The following is a 16,573-nucleotide window of genomic DNA, read 5'->3' as shown; positions in this document are numbered from 1 at the left end:
ATTTCATTTTTCGAGTTCACAGGACAAGGATGTGGGAACAACCTAAATTTATTGGTGCATTGGTGTATTAGGAACTCAAAATTCCTGTATCAGTATGACCATTTTAACACAAAAGCATAAGGTAGTATGTGTTTAAGGCATTTGGCTATTACCATAAAATATGAAGCATCAGAATGAAAAGATCCAGTTTCATTGTATGTATAAACCAAAAAATTCTGAGATAAGAATAATCTAAAAGAAATGAAAAACTTTAAGTTATTAATTTAATATGAATACAAACAGTAAGAAAATCAATGTTAAGTCTATAAATCTATATAATTACATGATTTACTTAGAGTAATTTGGGTATGGTATCATAGATAAACCTGTGAACACTGGTTTATGGACAAGGTCAAGTGACCTCTATTACTCAGGGACTGACTTCAGGACTGTACTGTCAGGCATGGCTGCTTGAGTCTATGTCTTCATCCAACCAATATTCACTACTACAATCACTATACGATGGGCCATCTTCAGGGTGCAGTGGACAACAGAAAGAAATTCTGGTCCTTGTGTCAGTCAGAGACACATGTGATTAGCATGTTACATGACAATGAATAAGGCCTATGTGTCACAAGTGTGCTAATACAGACTACTCAGATGGCATGGCAAGGGAAGGGCTTGTGGGTCTTCAGGAAAATGTCATCCCGGCAGAGTTCCTCTTGTACGTAGGGTTAGAGGCCACTGAAGGAAGGAGTCCACCTCCTATTTCCCTTAACAATAGAAAGGGAAGAGACACTTCTTCCTGGCCAGAGGAACTAAAGTCCTCTGCTGGGGGCTTGTCAATTACTTACTTGGTCAAAAGACCATCCCTCATCTGCAGACATGCTAAAGGGATGGGAGGAATAGTTGTCCCCTTTTGGAGATAATATACTTGAACTTTAAAAGCCCCTCCCTCAGTATAGTTGCTCATAGATCCCACTACATGAGCCTGTCCTCTTTTCTGAATTCTAACTCAGAAAGCATAACTTCCCCCCTCCCACCCCCAATTGCTTCCTCTTCTTCAGATGCAGGCAGATATCGCCGATTCTGGAACCCCCTCTCTCTGGCTTACAGGAAACATGACCACTCTTGGGAGTCTTTTTTTTTTTAAATATTTTCCTTAATAAAGTCTGGATTTGCCAGGTATGGTGGTGCACACCTTTAATCTCAACACTTGGGAGGCAGAGGTAGGAGGATCACCATGAGTTCAAGGCCACTCTCAGACTACATAGTGAATTCCAGGTTGGCCTGGGGTAGGGTGAACCCTACCTCAAAAAAAATAAATGAATAAATAAAGTCTACTTTTACCCTCTAACTCCTTGCCTGCTTTCCTTAATTCTTCCTTGGTTTATGACAGGAATTCTAGAGCCTGAGCGCATCTAGGCTGAGAGGCCCATTGCTCTCAAAATCCCACAACATTAGGACAAAATTCAAGAGTCTTGAGGAAGAGCTATGTTTGCACAGCTAGGTGCAATGTATCGGGTGCAGTGTGTCGTGACAAGAAAAACCATCTGTCAGATCATGTCAAGGAGAAGAGACCTTCAGAGAGTTGGAGCAGATGGTACCAGCAGCAGACCTGAGTTAGGTAAGAGGCAGTCCTGAATTCAGTGAGAGGCGCTTTCCCCAGCCTCTGGTCACAAAGAGAAAGGTGGACAAGTAGCATGTGTTATAAACCCATGTTTCAAGACTGACACACCCAGAGGAGGCTGTTGCTTCATTAGAAAGGCTGAGAAAACACCAAGATACAGAAAGAAGAACTATTGTAACCTTGTCCTGTTGGTGGAATCAAATTAACTAAAATGACAAATGAGCTCTTCTATAAGTGAAACAGACTTCTGAAAGTGAAACAGACTAAAGGTCATAGAACTACAAGAACATGAAACCCGCTGACAGTCATAGTACTACACGAACATTACTGACACAGACTCATGGCCACAGCACTGCATGTACAGCACTGAAATTACTGGATTTATGAAAATGTTACATGCAAAACATATTTAGAACCAGGCGTGGTGGCACACACCTTTAATCCCAGTGCTCAGGAGGCAGAGAAAGGAGGATCGCCATGAGTTCAAGGCCACCCTGAGACTACATAGTGAATTCCAGGTCAGCCTGGGCTACAGTGAGACCCTACCTCAAAAAACAAAACAAACAAACAAACAAACAAAAAACATTTAGTAAGATTGTTTCAAAACAAATACGTACTCAATATATTATAAAAAAGCATGACAGACACTGCTCGAATTTTCCAGCAATAACTACTTGAGAGAAACTGCATATGGATTCAGACATCCATATAACTTACCATGTTTAAGGTCAATGGCATACTGAATTGACAGTTTTCAAATATATAGCTTATTTTTAATTTAAAAACACAGACCTGAAAAATTAAACTGTAAGATTTACTATTCAAGACTTAATGAATTCTAAATTGAAATATGGATTGCTAAAACAAATCTAGGAGCTAGAAAAGTCAATCAGTTGGGTACCATGATTACCTAACATGCAGAAGCCATACATTCCCTCTCTAAAACCAGGTGTGGGGTACTTGGGATCAAAAGTTCAAGGCTGTCATTGACAACATAGAAATTTGAAGCCAGCCTGCTATAAGGAGACCCTGACTCAACATGCAAAAAGAGAGAAATAACTACATCACACTGCATTAATACTCTACATAAACTTTAAAAGAATGAAACTTAAGCATAAGATTTCCTTTTTCTTAAAAGGAAAATGCATCTTACTGTTTTCTGAGATGCAGGGTGTATTGTTTCCCATCAATAGTAATGACATACATCACCTAAAATAGAGCAAAGTGATAACTATGACTAAGCAAATCAGAAGTATATAAAATCAAACAATATTTTTCACCTGTTAGTACACATAAATCAAGACATTAAAAGTAAACATATTCTTTAGAATTGACCACACTAATCAATAAGTACTTACAATCAATTAATTCTAAAAAAATGTGACCAATTAATTTAATGTATCAGAACATATTATTTAAAGTATACACATTTAAATATAATTTTAGCATTATTATTCATAGATTCTATCAAGAAACACATTAATTTTTTACCTATGTGTGTATTAATAGGTGTGATGTGTATGTGTGGCATGTGCAAGTATGTGTGCAGATTGAAGATGTGGTAGCCTGTGGCCATGAAGTGGTCAGAGGACAACATTGGATGTCCCCTTCTGTTTCTCATCCCCTTATTTCCTTGTGTCCAGGGCTTTTCACTAACTCCTGTGGCTTGGTGATTTGGACAGGCTCAGTGATTCTTTGGTCTCTAATCCCCACAAGACTGGGGCACAGACATGAGTGACCATGCCCATCTATTGATCTCAACAGTCCTAAGCACCCTCTGATCCTTATTCTTGACAGGAAGTGCTTTTAATCACTGAGTCATCTCTCCAGCCCAAGAAAAACAAATAATAAACAGAATAAATGAGACATGACTTTGAACTTGCATTACTCACCAAATATACTAAACTCTTTAAAAATATTATATATATATACACACACTCTCAAGTACATTTATCAACTCTCAATATGAGGGAAAAAACAAAAAAGCATTAGAAAACTCTGGACTCCTATAATATTTGGAGAGCTCACCATGTCTGTGTAGTCTATAGAGCACTGTGTTCATGAAACAGAACACCTTGAAGAACAATGTGGAACTCAACAGCCACATTAATCAACTGCATATCATCTGTCTATCCACTACTTTATCCAACAGAAGAATACCTGTTCTTCTCAATAGAATATTTGAGCAACACAAACTACATTCTGACAATGGCACACACCTTAGCAAACTAAATATATTACAAATCATCAATGGATATCCTGAAATCATAGTGGAATATGGTTATAAATCAAATAGAGAAAGACAACTTAAAATCCCAAAATAATTCAAGATATCTAAGCAATACCTGGGTAAAATATATGTAAACACAAAATATATTTGTAACTGGGTCTGAGGAGATGGCTCATCTGTTAAAGACACTTGCTTGAAAAGCTTGCCTGCTTGAGGTGTGATTCCCCAGTACCCATGTAAAGACAAGTGCACAAAATATTAGGTGTAGGCATACAGAAATTGTTTGTAATGGCAAAACACCCTAGTGTACCTATTATTTCTCTCTTTCCCTTAAATACATGTACATACACATGCAAACACATATACACCAACACATACTACAAACATGAAGATGCAACTCTTAAAATCTGTGGAATGTGAGGAAAGCAATGCTTAGAAGGATGTCTATGACCTTGCATGCACATGGAATGCTCTGCTTTAGTTAAGGAAATGAGAAAAAGAAAATCAGCTTAAGTCCAAAGTAAGTAGAAAAAGAACAACTTAAGAATGCATCAGAAAACAGTGAGACTGAAAACAGAAGTTTCTAAAAGACAACAAATCCTAAAGTCGATTCTTTAAAATAGTGTTAAGCTTTTAGCCAGGCTGGCTAAGAGAGAATAAGAAAAGACAAATCTCCAAGATGAAAAAAACAGAGGTCGGGGGTAAAGAAAGAACAACACAGGAGTGCTATAAAGAATCCTTGCCAAAATTAAATGACACCTTGTTGAGAAGATAAATATATTTAAACAGGTTGAAGCATTATGCAATGTATAAATGTTTCAAACACAGCACATCACAGAGGCAAGAAAATCATGAGTTTAAGGCTAGCCTGGGCAATTTAGCATAACATTAACTCAAAAATAACAAGTTAAAAAAATAAATAAAAAGAAAGAGTGGCTGGAGAGATGGCTTAGCAGTTAACACACTTGCCTGAGAAGCCTAAGGACAAAGGCTTGACTCCCAGGAATCAAGTAAGCCAGATGCACATGGTGGCATGCATGCATGCATCTGGAGTTTGTTTGCAGTGGTTAGAGGACTTACTGTGCCCATTCTTTTTCTCTCTCTTCCTCTCTCAAATATACATATAAAAATTTTTTAAAAAAGTCAAGAATAGAAATTACATGATCATCTTAATAGATGCAGAAAAGTCATTTGACAGAATGAACACCCCTTCATGGTTGAAAACCCAAGGCAGTCTGAGGATGGAGAGAAATATCTCAAAGTAATATAGGCTATAAATAACAAACCTATAGCCAATTTTATGGAGTGAAACTCTAAGTATTTTCACTGAGATCAGGACTAAGACAAGGATGTCCACTTCCACTAAATAAAGTGATCAAAGTCTTAGCTAGAGAAATCACACAATATAAATAAATAAAAGGGGGATAAGTCAGAGAGGAAGAAGTAAAACTTTCTTATTTGCAGATGATATAATTCTATACATAAGATTCCCTAAAGACCCCAACAGATAATCCCCAAAGATTATTAACACTTTTAGCAAAGTGTAAGGACACAAAATCAATACAAAAAAATCACTACCCTTCTTATATACCAATGACAAACATGCTGAGAAAGAAATCAAGCACATAGTACCATTCACACACGCACACACAAAATTAAATATTTCCAGTTAGTTCTAACTAAGGAAGTAAAAGACCTTCACAAGGAAAACTTTAAACTTCTGAAGAAAGAAATTAAGTAAGATGATAGAAGATAGAAAAATCTCCCATGCTTATGGATATAGAAGAATTATATTGTGCAAATGGCCTTCCTCCCAAACACATGTGCAGTTCCAATCAAAATCCCAGGATCAATCACCCAAGGAATAGAAAAGTAATCTTAAAATTCATATGGAAGTGCTGGGAGTGGTGGCACATGCCTTTAATCCCAGCATTTGAGAGGCAGAAGTAGGAGGATCACCGAGAGTTTGAGGCCACCCTGAGACTACATAGTGAATTCCAGGTCAGCCTGGGCTAGAGTGAGAACCTACCTTGAAAAAACAAAACAAAAAACAATTCATATGGAAGCACAGAAGGCCTCAGGTAAACAAAGCTGTCCTCAGAAAAAGAATATTGCTGGAGGTACCTGATTTCATGTTATACTAAAAAGCCATATTAATAAACACAGCACAGTACCAGCACACAAAAAACCAGAATAACAGACTAGGAGCTCCAGATATAAATCCGTGTAACAACAGCTACCTGATTTTTTAAATATATATAAGTATATATATTATTTATTTATTTGAGAGGGGGAGGATAAGGACAAGAGAGAGAGAGAGAGAGAGAGAGAGAGAGGCATATAGAAAGATGTTTGATAAAAATGTCAAAGTGCATATGAGAGGCATGACCACATAATCAACAAATGGTGCTGAGAAAACTGGGTATATTCTTGTAGAAGAATGAAACTAAGTATATCTCACACTTCACAAAAGTCAAGTTCAAGTGGATCAATGACCTCAACATAATATCTCAAACTTTGAAATAGCTAGCCAAAAAGTAGAGAGTACACACCAAGATACAGGCATTGGCACCACTCCTTGGTACCAACTATACTATTGCAGCCAGGGTTGCATTGCTGGCAGAAATCACCTGACCAAGAGCAGCTTGTGGGAAAAAAAAAATGTTTATTTTGGCTTATAGACAAGAGGGAAAGCTCCACAGTAGCAGGGGAAAATGACAACATGAGCAGAGGATGGACATAACCCCCTTGCCAACATCAGGTGGACAACAGGAACAGGAGAGTGTGCCAAACACTGGCATGGGAAAACTGGCTGTAACACCTATAAGACCACCCCCAATAATACACCACCTCTAGGAGGTTTTAATTTTCAATTGCCGTCAGCTGGAGAGACTATCATTCAGCATACACAAGTTTATGGAGGACACCTGAATCAAACCAGCACACCTATAAAGTCAAAAGACCCAGGTTTAATTTCCCAGAACCCATGTAAGCCAGATGCACAGGGTGCTATATGCATTTGGAGTTTGTCTGCAATAAATGGGAGTCCTGGAGTTCCCATGCTCGTTCTCTCTCTCTCTCTCTCTCTCTCTCTCTCTTTCTCTCTCTCTCTCTCATAAATAAATTAAATATAAATAAATTAAAATATTTTTTAAAGTTAGCTATGTAATTGAACAAAGTTCTAAAAAAATAAAAACAGTTAATATTTTCAAAAGTATTTGATGTTCTTAGAAATTCCATCTCACAGTCAGAATGGCAATATGAAGAAAATAAATGAAGGTTGGATATAGTGGTACATGCCTTTAATCCCAGCACTTGTTAGGCTGAGGTAGGAGGATCACTGTGAGTTTGAGGTCAGCCTGGACTAGAAGGAGACCACACCTCAGAAAAAAAAAAAATAGAAAAGAAATGAGGGTTAGGGAGGTAGTTCAATGATTAAAGGGTCTTGTTTGCAAGGCCTGCTGGCCCAGGTTATATTACCAAGCGCCCAAGTAAAGCCAGATATACAAAGTGGATCATGCTTCTGAAGTTCATTTGCAGTGGCAAAAAGGGTTTGGTGTGCAAATTCATTCCCCCCCCCCTCCTCCTTAATAAAGAAAACAAATGATAAAAAAGACTGGTGTAGATATGGGGAAAAACTCTTATTCACTTCTTGTGGGAGTGCAAGGTAGTACAGGTTCTACAGAAATACATGAAAAACCTAAAAAATCAGCTCTGTGTTTGAGCTGTACTATTGTTGGGCTTATACCTAAAAAATTCTGTATCCCACCACATAGATACCTGCACATCCATGCTTTATTCACAAGAGCTAGAAAGTGGAATCAACTCATATGTCCACCCGTGAATGACTAATGACAATGTGGTACATATACAATGGAATTATATTTATCTGTAAATAAAAATGAGATTAAGCAATTTGCAGGAAAATGGGTAGAGTCAGAAAATATATTAAATGAGGTAACTTGGGTAAATACCATGTGCTCTCTCTTACATGTGGCTCTGACCTGTGATCTCCAGACCTGTGAGTTCAATTTGTACTCTCTGCAAAGGTTAGGAAGTTTACAAAAGGCTTACAGTGGGGAGAGAAGAGGCCGTAAGGGGATGAGGTAATAGAATATAAGAGATATGAAAACGGTGTGGGGGATACTGGAGTTGGAAAGGGCTAATCAGAGAGAAAGACACGAAGATGGGTGAGAAGAGGGAGTGAGGGGAGGGATAACCAAAACTTAGAAGATATGAAAAATCCCCAAGAAAATCTTCCAGTTAGCAAACCTAATAAAAATATGCAATAATGACAGAACGAATGTAGGGTTTCCACACAGATGGATAATGCTGCTCCTACTAGGCATAGATTATTAAACTATAATAACAGTGTCAGGTATGGGATGCCGGCTCCTTGTGCATCATTGGTTATGGAAGCCTTGGAGTCACCCCAAAACAATTGACTATTCATATGGCTCTTGACTACCCACCAGAACTGAAAGGTAAGACTGTTGATGAAGACCCCACGCCCATTGGTTGAAGAACATAGAGAAATTAAAGTTTGATTCAGAATGCATGCTGACATAGTTTTCAGACTATTGGCATAGAATAGCCCCCAATAAAATATCACCATCAGTGAGTCTTGCATTCTATAATACTGTTCCACTTGGCAAGAACTGTCCTCTGGTGCAGCAGTGGCATGGATGTTGTAGAGGTAAACAACAGTTTTCTTATTAGATTTGAAGCCCACACCACAGGAAGGAAATCATTTCTGGTACTGAAATCCAAGTCAGAAGCCTGTGGTTGGAGAGACTGCAAGTCTATGGAAGAGTCTAGTATTCCTGTGCTGCAAAATAGGAGTGTAGTTATGCTGTCTCCTAAATATTTATTTTTATACCCATGAATCACCTCTGACATTCTCAGCCCAGAGCAGAACAAGCCTTTTCTCTTTTCAGCAGTGAGAGGTGGTCAATGCTGATAAATATAACTGGTCAAGTGCTGAAAGTTACTGACTGATGAGTGCTTGTCCCTACATAGGATACATAAGAGCTGGAGGATGTGGAGGAGCACTGGACCATGCATTCAGGAACCCGCAGCACCAGGTGTTTGCCTGCACAAAACCTAGACCCCATTCTAGGACAGCGTTCTGGGACAGATAGAGGAGGGACTTGAGAGGCCCTTCCCCTTCCAGTGAGCTACTGACAAGAGATTAGTAGAAGGAGTACAGTGAGAGTGAGGAAGGTAATGTAGAGTACCTATCATCAGAATGCACTATGTATGTAAATAAACACATAAGACAATTATAATTGCACAATAAAATGGCTCACAGAATTCTAAATAAAACACACAAGTGCAATAGTGGCGCACAGCCATGGTGGGAAACCAATGGCTCTGGATTTGGCTTACTGATCTGCTCAGTGGAACCGAACCCATAGCTGCAGCTGGGAAACAAGTCAGAATCATATCCAAAAATGACTTCACTCTCCATTGTCAAGCTCCCACCAGTCGTGGGCCACAAGTGGGCCTACACCTATTAAACTGTCTCTGAAAAATAATGGTCATCCCATTTATCTGGTGCTAACTTTACTCTCCATCAGAGAACCTGCTTCTCTTTTCAAGATAGATGTAGGTCCCAAGGAGAGAACCACCCTATCATACCTCAAAAGTGGCCAGGTAAAACAAAGAATGACTGGGGAAATATGCAAGAACACTGTTCTCTTGGCAAACCAGGAACTAGCACAACCTTGAAGGAGAGAGATAGAGAGAACCATCAACCCCGACCAAACTAGATATCCAGAGACACAGAGGCTCCCAAGATCTTAACACAGAAGCAGACCTAAAACGAACCCAACATGGCTCAGGGAAATTTGTGTAAGAGGGGGCGAAAAGAATGTCAGAGCCACACGTTGAGTCATGACATGCAGAGACATTTCCTCCTACCCAAAACTGAAGGCTAACATCACAATGTAAAAGACACATACCCCAACAAGGAGGGTTCCCTGTGGAGGGGGGAGCGCAGGGAGGAGGCTAACAATGGTACCAACTTGATTGTATTCACTGAGTACAAAAATTAAAAAAAAAAAAAAAACACCAAAAAAAGGTCAGTCATTGAGCCTTTCATGACCTCTGGCAGTAAAACTAGTTCATGCCCTCCACAGTGGCTACATGCTTTTTGCTTCTTTTCCATATGCAATGAGCATTTTCCCAAATTCTTTTTTTTTTTTAACATGTATACATTGTGGTTTCATCATAGTCAGGCAAATATGACATGTTTGGTTTTCCTTTCTCCTTTTCTTTCTTTCTTCCTTCCTTTCTTTCTTTCTTTCTTTTTCTTTTTGTTCATTATTTCTATATGTTTGACATTAATCTAATTTTGCATGTTTAAATTTTACTCAGAAACAATTTCTCTATCTTTTAGAGGCCACTAACAAAACTTTCATAATCTGCATCTTGGGCCATTGCTAGACACATTTCACATTTATCTCTTTCATGCTGATTTCTTTTCTCCTATGATTATTGCTGGAAAAATGTCTAGCATTTCTTGAAAAGTAAGAACAAGGCAGTATTTAAGAAGAGACAGAGGAGAAACAGGTTGTAAGTAAGGTAGCAGTAGAGGTGGGTGAACAGGAGGCTCCGAAGACAGACTGGATTTTGTGATTACACATTAGAAAGATCATGATTTTATTACACCTTTAAATTTTAAGTATGAAACAATTCTGGATCACTGACCTTCCTTTCTGAGGCCTCAGTCTCATTGGAGCCCATTCTCCGAGGCACTGTAACGTGCAGGTATATTCCTTCAGCATCTGCAGTAAGGGTTTTCTTTCTGCTGATGGTGGTTTTTCATTCCATTTAGGTTCCCCGCCCCGCCCCCTACCCTGGCATGTACAATGGTCTCAGTCAAGCAGTGTTTGGTCTAATTGCATCCTGGGGTCTAACAAGGTCATTATGTTCCTCTATGGCCCACTTTCTCATTGTACAGCCTTCCCAATCACCTATCGAACAGGACTGCGATCCAGTTCAGATTCTGCTGTTGCTGGAATTATCCCCTTCAGAGTCAGACCGAGCCAGGGCCCCCCAGGACTGAGGGGTAGAACACCCACCACCTGCATCTTCCATCTCTGGTTAAGGGTGGGGAGATTTCCCACCTCTGGGCGCCGGCGTCAGCGCAGAGCGGAGGTCATGCGGGAGGCTGGGGGTCCCCTGGCCCGGCCTGGTGTGGGGGAGGACAAGCGGGATGCGCCTGGGTGCGGGGGTCGGTGAGTCTGGGAAGTTGGGGAAGTGCTCCCTGGAGGAGCCCCGTCTCCCCGGAGGCTTGCGTGAACTTACCCAGGCTGGCTGTGAGCACAGCCAGCTCTGCGAGGAGGAGGAGGAGGAGGCCCATGGCCTGCGGAGCACAGGACAGCCAAGGCGGCGGGACGAGGACCGTTGGGCAGCCGCCGGGCCTCGCGGACAGGCCACCACAGGGCTTACACGTCTGACCAAGTCACCCTCTCCATAGGGGAGAAGGAGGACAAAGAGGCGAGGTTTTCCTTTCTTGGCAATATTCTTTTCCACCACAGTTTTCTGGCCGGTTTTATTTACTGTGGTGGGGGTGAAATGTCAGCTCTCGTTAGTGGGGACTTCCTAAGCAATGTTGCTGCCCCACCTTAAATAAGGAAAAAGAACAGGATCTGAGAAAGACAATCAAGCAGCGCTGTTCTGTCCCCCTTTCTCACAATGCTGGCAGAGGAAAGGAAAAAGGAAACTCTAAAAATGCTTCCTGTGTTTTGTGAAGAGGTCACCTGGGCCCTTGGAAGATGTGGGGATGGGAAGCGCAGCCAAGCAAAGGCCTGAATCAAACCAGCACAACTATAAAGTCAAAAGACCCAGGTTTAATTTCCCAGGACCCATGTAAGCTAGATGCACAGGGTGGTATATGCATTTGGAGTTCGTTTGCAATGACTGGAGGTCCTGGAGTTACCATACTCTCCCACTATCTCCCCCGCCCTCTCTCTCTCTCATAAATAAATTAAATAAAAATAAATTAAAATTCTTTTAAAAGTTAGCTATGTAATTGAACAAAGCCTCACATCCGGGGTAGAAGAGTGCCTTCTGCGAATTCCTGTCCAAGTGCAGGCATGCGAATCCAGCCCATCTCCTTTCACCCCAGAGAGCTCCTGTGGGGAAGCTGTCAGCCATTACAATAGAAACCCCAGGTCTGAAACTGGAGTCGGCCAGGTACTGCTACACGTAATTTTCAAAAAATAAACACTGTGTCCTGTAACCATGACCCCTTCATCATTTCTTCTTCCTCAGTCTTCACTCTCAGCCTTAAACAACTTGCAAACTAATTCTTATCTCCAGAGATGTCCTTATCATCCCACAAAAACGTATGATAAGCATGATGGCTTTAGGGCTGATCCAAGTTATACAGCCCATGCTCTTTTATGGCAGAATGATACTCTTACCTAAAAAACAAAGAATCTATTAGATCTTAGTTTACTGGAGACCACAGAGTACATGCTCCATCTTTCCATCAGTTGATGGATATTTGACAAAGAAAATTTTGGGCTTCTGGTGTGAGCTTCTCTCCTTGTTCCAGGAGCATCTTCAAGTTTGGTGGAAACGCCATGGATCCTAATTAAACTCTTCAGTTGCTGGGTGGTTTCTGAATCTGGGGCATAATGCTGTGAGGGGTACAGAGTTGCAAAGCCATTCTCCATCAGAGGAGAAGGGGGAGAAGGAGGACTGGAGCCAGAAAGTCATACCAGAGGCTGAGCTTGGATGTCAGCTCTGAAGGAAGCTCAGGTGTTCTGATGTTATGTCACCTCTGTTGGAGAAATACAAGCAAGTCTATCAGCCCAGACAACTGAAACAGTTAGGTGAGCCAGTGAATTTCTTGAGGAGACTTAGGAGAGCATGGGTAACTCAAAGACAACTGCACCAAGGAGATGATCACTCAGGATAACTTCATTTCCAAAGCTCCCAGGAAGCTGAATAGAACTATGCTATCCTCCAGTGATTCCTTAATTGCTTGTGTAACCTCAGAGAGGGGCCTGTGAGTCTCTTAACTTTCTGAAATGTTAGTGAGTTTTCTGAGCCTGATAGGTTTCCTTGGCTTCCTGGGGTATGAGCCTCCCTCTTCCCTCAATGGAATGTTTCAACAATTCATAGAAAATTACTTCAACTAAAAGATAGAGAACTATATTAAACTTAGTTTATTGGAGACCATGGAAGTATCACCTGTATCTGTGATCAGAGACTGAGCTAGGAACTTCCTTGAAAAGAGAAAGGATGCTGGTTGCTGTATGGAATCTACAGAAGCTGGCTGTACCCACCAGTGCTTCTCAGTATTATGAAACCTGAGATGGATACAGAGCCACTGGAGAGGACAGAGGTGCCTTAGCTTGTGGCCATGGACACCTGTATGGGTAGTTACAAGCATCAACAGAATCCTTCAGCTTACAATGTTACAGTGTTCTTGCCTCAAAAGATTCAGCTGCGCTTTTCTGAAGAGGGAGTCTTGGCAAGCAGAAGAATTCTCAGACACAAAGCTTGTGCACTTCCAGCCACAGGATTTATTTTTGTATTCATGAAATTGAAAACCATAAGCCACAACAAAGAGGATAAAGGGTTGATTTTTCATCCTTGGATCAGCTCATTTAACTATGAGTTTCCTGATGGCATGCTTCCGTTGCAGCTCTCTGGTACTGCACAGTTACTGCTATAAAAGAAATACAAATAAGTAGAAATGCTACATTCATCATATTATTACTGAAAGCAACTCAAAGTACACAACTAACAAACATAATAAAATAAGCATTAGACAATGACCATAGTGTGGCCATCTGTGCCTGTGATCCAGGGATTTTTGTAAAGTTTCTTTTTAATGTAAAGTTTTTATGGCCACATAAATGTATATTTAATTTACAGTTTCTAAAGAGTAAAAGAAAATTTACAGGGAAAGAAAAGAGTTATAAAAAATCTGCCAGCTTGCTTACAATAATATTGTCCATTTTCACCAAGCAGCTTATGTAGAACTTTTCAGCACTATGTGGGCAGACCATCTGGAAACTGGCTTCATTTCAGACTACCTGGGTCTCTTCATGTTCTGCATGTGTCTTCATCAACAAGGTCTTACCTTTGACCTAAGGTGGGTAATGAAGTTCTCTGATAGAAGCCTAGTTTGTTTTGAAGACCTCATAGGTCTCTTAGATCACCAGTTCATGTAGATTGTAACCACTCTCTGGCACAAGGGATTGCAAGCTAGAGCTAAATGTTTTAGGATTAGGATTCATCCCACCCTATCCAGGACACTTCTCACCAGAAAATTCCTCCATGCTATTAATGAGGGTTATATCTTTTAGAGGACACTACTACTGGAAAACAACCAACCTGACAAGATGTACACAGGATGTGAAATGGTAGTACACAGCCTAGGTGGGTAACCAATGGCTCTTTCCTTGGCTGTGAGATATACTCAGTGGAAAGGAACCAAGTCAAAACCCTATGGAGACCAAGATAAAGGAGTCCAATCAGAATCTCCCACTAGCCAACGTCCAAATTTGACACTATGCCCATCAAAATCTCTCTAAATTAACAATGCTTATCCACTTTAACCTATACTGATCTCACACTCTGTTGGAGTATCTGTTTATTTTTTCTGTTTCAGAAAGCAGCAAGAACTAAGGACAACCATAAGCTACCAACCAGACAAGAAGACACAGCTGACTCCATGACAGGAGTTGAACCACCTCTCTCACACAGTAGCCAGGACCCGGGTGAAACCACAGAGGAAATGGTAAGACAGGCAGGGTGTGGCTTCCATGGTGAGACTGTTAACCTGCGCCCGGGTGATGCAAACAGGCACTGAGGATACTCGAAATGCACTGCAACAGAAACGCAGAAGCTGCTGAGAGCTCAACACTGAAGTAGAATTAAAGCACATCCACCAAGGCTCGGGGGGGTTTGTGGAAGAGAGTGTGGAAAGAACGTAAGAGCCACAGGGTAGGAAGGAATGTCCAGAGACGCTGCCCCTGTGCACAGTGACCTCCTGCTGCTGTCACAGCTCACAGGCTACAAGCACAGGGTGAACACCAGCAGTCCCTCTAAGAAAGGCGCTCAGTGGAGTGAGACCAGGGAGGAGAGAAGGGTGGTACCAGCATATGATGTGTCCAAACAAAGTTTCTGCTTAATAAACAGAAAAAGGGATTCAGTGGAGGGGACATTCGGGGTGAGGGAGAGAATATGATCATAGTATATTGTCTATATATGGAAGTTGTGATTTTTTTTTTAATTTTCTCAAGAGAGAACAAAGAAGCAGAGTAAAATATATTATGATTTTTGAGTGATACTCCACTTTTCCATGCCAGTTTCAGATAATAAAACCTTGACAATTATAACTATTAAAAAAAAAATCTGCCTGCTTGCTAGCCGTAGAGGAAAAGCACTTCTAAATCCCTGTCTTCCCAGCAATCGCCTCATACACACAGGGACAAAAGTCAACCTCACCCCTCTCTGAATCCCCACCCAAACCAAACCGAGTTTCACTGTAATCCCACAATATATCATTGCAAAGGATCTAGATGCACTATCCATCAGTCCTCAAAAAATAATGTTAAGATCTTTATAGATTTTTATACTAACCCTCAAACACTTACCCAGGCACACTCCAGTCAATTCCACCTCTGTCATGTCTCTCATTTTTTTTTTTTCTTTTTCAATTGTCCAATCCTGCCCTTGCCACACCTTTCCTGTGTACTCAATAGGTTCCTACCTACTTCATTGTTCTCTTGAGACTGAACTCATCCTCATCTACTTCATCCCAGAAAAAAATTGTAAAATAAAGACCATATCCAGCCACATCCTGCTCTTATGCCCTTATTGGTGAGGAAGGAAGTTAACTCCTTCACATGGTATAGTACACACTTTCCTGGCTCATGATTTATCTCTGAAAACTTTCCATCATTATTTACAACTTAAAATGAACTTTCAAATCTATAAAAATAACAAACATTGGAACCAAAGAAAGCCTTTGATTTTTTTCCAGTTATTTGGAACTAGTGGGTCATATCATGGCTATTACATATACGAATTAAAATTTTGTTTAGTTTATGTGGATACATTATCCCATTTTATGAAAAAGAATTGCCTTTCCACAATTCAGGAATTAGTACTTATTGAAAATCTGCACACATACGCAATTATTTAAATTTCTCACATTCATTTCCCTATTTCCAAAATAAGGGTAACAATACTCATGGCATCTTAGTAAGGAAGAAATATATGTAACATGACAGAGGGCAGGAAGGGACAATCTCTTATAAGTTGACAAACTACATCCTTAACTATGGAAGCAAAAAGTACAATGTTTCATAAACATTTTAAGAAAATATTGAAAATACTTAAGTCATTTCTCATCAATGTTACAAAATCTGACTAGCAGTAGCTCACATTAAATATTTCCCAAGTAATATTAATGTCAGTTATTTTCTGTTGGTATTACTTTAGATTATGAAACTAAAATAACAGTGGGGTTTGGATGAGGGAGTAGTGGAATAATAGTTTTTCAAACTTAAGTGTGATTAACAATGACAGAAGATTTAATAAATTATACCATTTTGTTCATAATTGGAAATCTTTGGTCACCTTTAGCTCTGTGACAGGATGTTGCTATTTTTGCTGTCTTCTGACACAGTTCTGTTTAAAAGAGACACCATTGTTTTTAAGTTATTAAACAATACTGTAATATTGAAAAAAATGACAAATGC

At 40.1% G+C, this 16,573-nt stretch overlaps 2 protein-coding genes across 2 annotated transcripts in view; both read right to left on the bottom strand.

The window, feature by feature from the left end:
- The window catches only part of Adam18 (ADAM metallopeptidase domain 18), a 57,344-nt gene extending 46,758 nt beyond the window's left edge, over positions 1 to 10,586 (bottom strand). The window contains 3 exon segments of the mRNA XM_012951324.2: positions 153 to 231; positions 2,763 to 2,818; positions 10,551 to 10,586. Of these exon segments, the coding sequence (XP_012806778.2) occupies positions 153 to 231; positions 2,763 to 2,818; positions 10,551 to 10,586 (171 nt within the window).
- Positions 10,587 to 16,453: 5,867 nt separating this feature from the next.
- Positions 16,454 to 16,573, bottom strand: part of LOC101601675 (A disintegrin and metallopeptidase domain 3-like) — a 70,830-nt gene continuing 70,710 nt past the window's right edge. The window contains exon 20 of the mRNA XM_045130577.1: positions 16,454 to 16,502. Within this exon, the coding sequence (XP_044986512.1) occupies positions 16,454 to 16,502 (49 nt within the window). The remainder of the gene's footprint in view (positions 16,503 to 16,573) is intronic.

Source organism: Jaculus jaculus, chromosome 12, assembly GCF_020740685.1.
Source record: "Jaculus jaculus isolate mJacJac1 chromosome 12, mJacJac1.mat.Y.cur, whole genome shotgun sequence".
Taxonomy (NCBI): domain Eukaryota; kingdom Metazoa; phylum Chordata; class Mammalia; order Rodentia; family Dipodidae; genus Jaculus; species Jaculus jaculus.
Note: the sequence above shows the minus strand (reverse complement) of the source record. Positions and strands in the feature narration are given on the sequence as shown.